General features: G+C 36.4%; 1 protein-coding gene across 6 annotated transcripts in view; it reads right to left on the bottom strand.

Moving 5' to 3' along the window:
* Positions 1–1329: 1329 nt before the first annotated feature.
* The window catches only part of TAB3 (TGF-beta activated kinase 1 (MAP3K7) binding protein 3), a 50608-nt gene continuing 43696 nt past the window's right edge, over positions 1330–8241 (bottom strand). For 5 of the 6 annotated variants that reach the window (XM_061355106.1, XM_061355107.1, XM_061355108.1 and 2 more), the window contains 3 exons: positions 7917–8010; positions 6653–6736; positions 1330–4024 (listed from right to left, as the gene is read on the bottom strand). In XM_061355106.1, coding sequence (XP_061211090.1) covers positions 3876–4024; positions 6653–6736; positions 7917–8010 — 327 coding nt within the window. In that variant the 3' untranslated portion in view covers positions 1330–3875. Of the gene's footprint in view, positions 4025–6652; positions 6737–7916; positions 8011–8241 lie in introns of those variants that run through there. The other variant, XR_009725696.1, reaches the window with a different exon arrangement.

The following is an 8241-nucleotide window of genomic DNA, read 5'->3' as shown; positions in this document are numbered from 1 at the left end:
AGAGCATGTAAATTCTGTGGTACCAAACAAGCTGATGAATTGTTTATGTCCAACTGTCCACTTCTCATCAGGATAGTCATTTTCACATTCTAGGGTATACCACTGAATTTTAAAACAAAAACTATCAATCCTGATGACAAGCTTGTTTTCAACATATTTAATATTCTCACATTCTTTTTTAAAACATTCTTTATTGTTTTGGTTTTGTCCCCACTTCAACTCAAGTATTTTTTTATTTCAGTTTCAAGGGGTTTTACAATCAACATTAAATGTAAAAGTACTTAGAAATTGAAATGAGAGATGTGTAACTGGGATAAAGTAACTGCATGAAAAGTTGTTGGATTTTCTTTAAATGTGATTTAGTAGCATATCATAATCAGAAAGTACTGAGACCAGCTCTTTTAAGAATTATTACACCTTTTCACCACACCTCCCATTTTTCAAGGGAAACACACACATACCACAGACACACAGATACACAATTCGATCTGATCTAAGACTACATTTTACAAAGGACTTCCTTTTGCTTGACTTCCCACCCCTTTCCTCCTCTTCACCCATAAAAAGACTAATAATTACATAAAATTAAAAACAGATCCAAAGTTCAGGATTTCTTTTGGTTTACTATATTTTGAATAATTTTCCACAAGCCCCACTCTAAATAAACTTTTAAAGAACTACAGTAGTATTCTATAATTAAAAGGGAATTATTCTTAATAGCATAGTAAATACAAAATAAGCTTTATAAAATTTCCATGAAAAGTGAAGTAATTTTTGAATATCTGAATGTCCAAGTCAGTTACAAACTCTATCAATCTAGTAGCATGGTTGAGGGAAAGCTCAGTCATTAAGAAAAAAAACCCCAAAACACAAGTAGTGCATTAACTGAACACAATGGCATCAGCATCCCACCATTCACACACACACACACACACACACACACACACACACACACATTTTATACAATACAGTGCATTTCATATGCCAGCTGACATTAGGGTTTTATGTGCATTCAATAAATATTACATAAACCAATCTTTTTGGTATAATCTACAATTCAGTTGGGGTGTGTACGGCGCCACCTGCTTTCAGAAGGAAAATGGATCTTCTGATATTCAAAATACAATTTACATTCCAACAAACTAGAAATATTCAAGCACCATGTAAAGTCTTTACTATTAATATTTAAGGGTGGGCATTTACAAGAAAAGAACATAACAGAAGCATTCATTGGGGGGGGTTTGTACAAGAAAAAAATGAGAGTAATTGAAAAACTGGAGTATTATTGGTATGAAGGAATTAATTTGAAATTTAACTGCACTCACTCAGTCTTCCAAAAAGCATTTTGCTGTCATGGCAGCCTTCCCTCTCATCCTCTGGTGAAACTACAACTAAGATACTCCAAGTCTCCATTTATGGTTATTACAGTTCAGGGAATTATTGGACTGCATATATTTCTCCCCTGCCCCCCTTCAAAAGTAGCATTTATTCTGTCTGAAAACAGCACTACTGTATTGATGCATGACACACCTATTCTCATTTGCTAACTCTCATTTCAGTTGTTATCATTTTGTATTTCCAGCAAAAACAAACACTTCTAGAACTTCAGCATGAGTACAAATGAACAGAAAATTGAAATAATACAAAGGCAAAGGCATCACAATAGAAAAGTCATGAAGTTACTGGTATTGTTTGGAGTAATTCACTATACAGCTGATAACAGCAATGGCACTGCTCATCCTAGGTGTAATGCTTCTGCTCATCTGTTTACTATTTATCTCAGTTTTGTCAAACTGTCCACCTACATGACCAAAATTAATATTTGCTTTCTAACTTCAACTGACACTGAATTTTTTTACTCCTTTCCACACGTGATGAGCTCCCCACATAGTAATACAAATCATTAGGGAGGAAGGAAAACTAGCTCTGATGCCTTTGACTTTGTTTTGCTCATCAGTGGTGCACACTGATTGCTGGAGTTCTCTCAGCTTATTTAAGATTATGGTGAAGATTTAATTAGTGCAAGAACATGTTGAAAAAAATTCTAGATAAAAATATTGGTTCCTTATCTAAGATCACAATTTGGTTTTTACTGTTACTTTATAAATTGCACGGAGAGAAGACACCAGATTGAGCAGTGAAGTCAAGGTGAGTTTTCTTCCACCCACCCCTTATAACACTGCTTTATTTTAAAAAAGGATTCAGACACATGATTGTTCTACCACAGCTTAACATCTTATCACACATCAAGAAAATTGTGATAACTGACCATATGGATGTGGCTGCCGTAAGCTAAAAACTATTTAAAATGAAGTAGTCTTCTGCTAAATTTTAGCTAGCAGATTTTGCCTCACAGTTGCAAAGTCAATTACCACGATTCAGCTGACGTGCTTGGTTGCATCTCTTGACAAAGAACCAGATGCAAAAAACTCAAATGCACTGTACCAGCTTCTCACCAGTACACAAGAACATTCTACTCAGTCACACAGTGTGTAACATAATCATTCAGCTGCCCAAACCCAAGATCGATTTCACAAGTATTGAGTGCTTTATTACAGCAACCTGAAGCATTCAAACAAATTGAACATCACTTTTATAATACAGTATATTGTATGCATGAAAGTACCAGTGTGATTTTCAGTTGCAAGTCTTGTGTTCTTCAACCTGCGGCAAGTATTTCCTGAACAAAATAAAAAGAATGCGGTGTGTAATTTTTCAAGATCTGGCATCTGCTATTTTATACAGGCTGGTTTATTAACAATGTGCAAATAAACCTTTACTGAAGAGCTAATCGATTAATTATTTTTCAGCTAACTTTGAACTGGGGCACAAAGTACCTTCTGTGCTGTAAACATCAAGAATTCTTCACAAATTGGAAGCTGAAAAGGCCTAAGGAGCTGGGTAAAATTCTTCTCATACACAACCATGGCTGAGCTCAAGTCTTCCAAACTGAATTTGGAGTAGTCTGTGTTTGGCATATGTAGCTGTGCTGCTACACAGCACAGGCTTAGAAGATTGTTGTATATAAAAGCATACTTTTAGCTTTGAAACACAACGGCCTAATGAAAGCATGCAGCAGTAGTTTTGTCTGTAATATGGCAGAATTCATTCTTAGTTTATTACCAGTGTTGACACAGCCAGGTGAGCACTGTACAAGCAAAAGGGATTGTAAAAAATTACCTCTGATTAAACTCTCTGTAACACTCATACGGTATCTCATTTAGTCACCTTAGGTTACTATTTCAAACAGCAATTTTTTTTGTAGACATAAGTTACCCTGAAAAAAAGCAGCATTACAAATACCTTCTCCTTGTTTTTTCATACATTGTAAAATTTATCATTGCATTTACCTGTCTCCTTTTTTCAGTAGCTTACAATCTAGAAGCACAGGGAGCCTTTGTTTTCCAGCTAGCTGTGGCCAGGTTAAGTCAGCTCTGGCTCTTCAGTTTCTGGTTAAGTGTAGTATTTCACACCATTACTAAGAATCCTATAATTTTTTATTAAAAAAAAAAAAAGGTGGTGCGTTTTTTTTCCTTGAGCCACTAAGCAGTAACTATAACTACAGGACTAAACTCCAGTAGTTATTTGCTTTCCTGTATACATTCTTCCCAAAATTAATCCTTTTACATTTTCAGGTTTCATTTCCTGCTTTGCTCACTGCAATGGGATAAGAAAGAATTTCACCTTTAATTAGTTCCATTTTCAGTGTAGCACCAGCAGAAACATCCTACCACATTATTCCCACCCCTTGCAGCATGAAGACTGTTGACTAGCAAAGGCCGGGCAGATGGACTGAAAGGTTCCCCGTGTTTCCTTCTCCTACAGCTGTTGGCTTGACAGCCTGTTTTCAACCCAATGCAGCCCCTTCCTGATTTTCAGGTGTATCTCGGCATTTCACACTGCTCACAGCGATTTAGTGCTGGGTGATTTAGAAAGGTGCAGCTATCACAATTCCATGGAGCCCCTTCAAAATCTTCATCTCTTGGATGAGTCCGTGGAGTCTGTTTGGAGCTGCTTTGGTGCTCTAAAAAAAGCCAAAGGAAAACATACATTTTTTTTCTTTTTCCAGAAGAGAAGGATGATAGGCAAGATCACACTACCATGGTTTGTCACCTCATTAAACATTCTATCTTAAAGTGAAGGTGGAAACCTGTCCACTTAGGTAACATTACAGGTCTTTTGCTAAAGCACTTCTGTTTCAGTTTGTGAAATACTGAAGTATTTCACTTCTAGAAAGTAGTCACCATATTACAATTAAAACAAAAACAGCAGTAACCACTGTTAGGCCACTGATACTGCCAAAGGTTTAATAGCTTAAAATGTACTGAAAAGTTTGTAACTGGCACTGCAACGCCATCCTGTTAAGGAATGACTTCACAGATTTACATACATCAGTCTCTTACCAAATTCTGAATTTCAATAACCCTACTTTACCTGAAGTAAAAGACTGTTTCTAACTTAATTCCTTCAAACAGTCTGAGAGGTGAGTTATTTTCTGCATCTTTACCTAGCATTCATCAAGGCTGACGAAACCACAGTATAAAAATAAAATGAAAGGCCTGTTCCAAAACAAGATGATCATTCTAATTCCTCATGGTTTTGCAGCAGGGATGTATGTATGTGAAGCAGCACTTAAGTGTTTTCACTCAAAGTCAACATATATGAAAATCATACATAGGTATTAACCCACAAACTTGGTTACCCGATTTCTCCTACCACCACTTCAAGACCGCAGGTAATCCACTAAAAGTGACAAATACTCCTAGGATGTGGAAACAACATTTTATAAAATGTTAACGTTTAAAACAACATTTGCAAGCATGCCCAGAGGGTAAAGTTAAGATATGCATCTGCTCAACAAACATCTGTAGAACAGCCTAATTAAAAGAAAACTCATGTTGAAAAAAAGGACTGCAATTTTTAATTCAAAGCGCACACACTGCTGTCATCTGCTAAGAAGTCTAGCAGGTGGCTGATGGCAACATTAATGCAAACAGTATTTAGATTTGCCTTGAGAGGCATACTTAAAGAAAACAAAAGGAACCTCCCTGCTTAGATGTAAACCTTCTTCCAGTCCAGAAGTGGTATAGTTACATTAACAGTGCTTGGCCTCAACAAATTCCTTCTAAGCAAGCAAGTAGCTGGGCACTAGACTGCATCATGCTGACTGGCCAGAGAGCAGCACAGAGCAGACCATTGTCTGCTCAGATCTGTCTGCCTGCCCACAGCTTCAACAACTGAGTATTAGGGGACTGTCATTTTAAGGGGGGGATAAACCAAACCAAACCAAACAATTTTGATGACTCCATGTTAAAAGCCAAACTCAGAAGACAGTATACTAGCCCTAAAATTGATCTCTAATAAGCTGACAACCAGAAAGCTAAAAATGTACAAATCTGTACATTATCTTTCCGACTGCCAAATAGAATCACTTATTTCATGTACATTATTTTGCTTTGCAATAATATATCAAATAGGCTAGTGCAATAAACATCAACTCTTTACATATCATGAAGTAGCAAGGCCTTAAATCAACTACATAACTAAACAAATATTATATATCTTTTATCTGAAAATATTGTATGTGATGAGACCACTGTTTTCTCGTTATCAGAGCACAGGATCCCAGACTGGCTATTCCAGCAAAAAGACAGAAAGTGTTTAAAAACTTCCACTAACATTTGAAACCATCCTTTTCATAGATTCCAGCAAGAAAAATAAAAACCAAAACCAAAAGAACAAAATCAAACCAAAAGGTCCAAAAAAAAAAAAAAAACCCAACAAAAAAATCCACCACAACACCTCAGACAAAAGGTAGGATTCTGCACAAAAACTGCCACTAAATATAGTGGAGTTCAGAAAGCTACTGAACAGTGACTAGGTGTTGAGTCACTTTGGGATATACTAACTGAATTTCCACTGTACAAGAAGTGAGACTAAACACTTAACTCCTGTGCATACATAAAACTGAAGTGCCCCAATATGCATATGAGTCCTAGATACTATACAAGTAGCCCAGAAAATTTTAGAAACCAGTAATGAATTTGTACAAGTGGGACACTGTTATCTCCTTAGAGCCATGTGAGGAAATGTGTTCTGTCTTGGTCCTTAAAGACATCTCATTCTCTTGCTGTCCTAAAAATTCAAGGCTACTGTGAAATCCATACTCTGCACAAAAAATATTGGAAGTGTGACCAGGTAAGTTAAAATACAATGCAAATTTTAAAAGCTGCTGTGACTTGCATAAAATAAACCAACCGAACTATAAGAACTTAATGCATATTAGAGGACAGCAAAACAAACCTGACAGAGAACTTTCAAACTCAAAGTATTAAAAAAAAACTTAATTAGGAAGCTCACGTTAACATGTAAAAGTTTATATACTTCCCACGCTTTTTCCAGTAGTGAATAACAGTATTTAGAAACAACATTAACAGAGTATTCATTGCAACAAGCTGCCTGAGGAAAACAAGCTGTAGCCGTGATTAGCGTACTTGCACAAAACCATTCTGGTTTGGTTCATACATAGAGAAAAATTATAAACATTAGAATTGCTTCCTGTCATCACAGGGTTTACTTTAAAAAAGGACAAAAAACAAAAAATCCTCTCTCAATGCAGATTAGGTAACTTGATGCTTGTTTGTTGACCTACCCTTTTTATATGGCTTTGGTGGCACAACAGGACCAGGCTCTATGTTATCATAGAAGTTACACGTAGCTTTTGGATCAAAGTTCCCTGTCAGAGAAGACAAGTGAGAAGGTTATTTACATACATATGCCAGCAATATGAGCATCTAGAGATTCAGATTTTAAATGTCTTTTTATTATGACGCTATACATTAGTTTTTTCCCGAGTAGTCTTTTGTCACATATTTTCAATTTTGTGTTGATTCTAGTATATTTTTTTTTACAGGACAATCCCATATTGAAGAATCAACTCCAGCTCAACATTCTGTGTTGCTTTAAAAATATGTGAAAACTTAAATTTTTCTGCAGGAGGCATTCCTGGTATGCATATGCCAATCTATTTGACTGTATTTATGTCAAAGTTTCTGTCATAGAAAAAGGATTTTAAAAGACCTAAGTAGATTTCTGCTTGCCAGCTTCTTGGTTGCAACCTGTACCTCTGTTTTAGATTATATGGACAGAGCTTTCGTCAGCAAAGAGGCAAAAATTTAAGCAAAGAACCTTTACTTAATGGTCATTTTTTGGTTGGTTTGTGTTCAGTTTGTTTTTGTTTTTTGTTTTTTTTTTCCATTTGTTCTTGACAAAGTCACTTTAAGTCACCACTTTCTTGGTAACATAATTTAACTTGGCCAACAGAAATACTGGAAAGTCAAGTTTATCAGGTTGCAACTGAAAAAGAAGTTGATATTGATAAACAAAAGTGAACTTTAAAGAGTCCAAGTATCCAAATTTCAGCACATACTATATTAAAATCACAGAATAGTTTAGGTTGGAAAAGACCTTCAGGATGATCAAGTCCAACCCTTAACCTAGCATTGCCAAGCCCACCACTAAACAGTGTCTGTAAGTCCCACACACATCTTTTAAATACCTCCAGGCATGGCGACTCAAACACTTCCCTGGGCAGCCTGTTTCTAAGCCTGAGGTATATGGACTGTAAGTTTTCTATTGTCCTATCACTTGCAGCCTGGGAGAACAGATCCGTACCTACCTCACTACAACCTCTTCCCCAAGCCTGTTGGCATGGGGCTATTATCACCCAGGTGCAGGACCCAGCGCTATGCATTGCTGAATCTCATACAACTGGCCTTGGCCCATTGATCCAGCCTGTTCAGATCCCTCTGTAGAGCCTTCATAGCCTCAAGGAGATCAACACTCCCAGTCATTATTATTAAACCCACAAATTACAGTGTTGGTTTGTTTTTTTTTCTTAAGTATCAATTGTATACCTCTAGATTGAAGGAGATCAACTTCTTTCAGTGTGCAGTCAACATTTATTTGGAGCTGCCTGTTGAGGCTTCTCAATCTGGTCATTTCCTCAGGCTAGAAAGAAACAACCCAAAATAGTAGTTGTGGGAAAGTTAATATCTTATCTGACATAGAAATAACTTTGCTATATCTGTAACAGCTTTATTAAAAACTGAATATGGATAAGACACTGAAAAGAAAGCCAAGAGCCCACTGTCTCGTTCCCCCAACCCAATTTATTCTCTCAAAAAAAAAAAAAAGTTCAAGTTTGTAACACCATGCACCTTACAAAATTCTGCATAAACA

The sequence above is a fragment of the Neopsephotus bourkii genome, unplaced genomic scaffold, assembly GCF_033783945.1.
Source record: "Neopsephotus bourkii isolate Nb327-2 ecotype Australia unplaced genomic scaffold, CSIRO-AGI_Nbou_v1 NB_780, whole genome shotgun sequence".
NCBI lineage: Eukaryota > Metazoa > Chordata > Aves > Psittaciformes > Psittacidae > Neopsephotus > Neopsephotus bourkii.
Note: the sequence above shows the minus strand (reverse complement) of the source record. Positions and strands in the feature narration are given on the sequence as shown.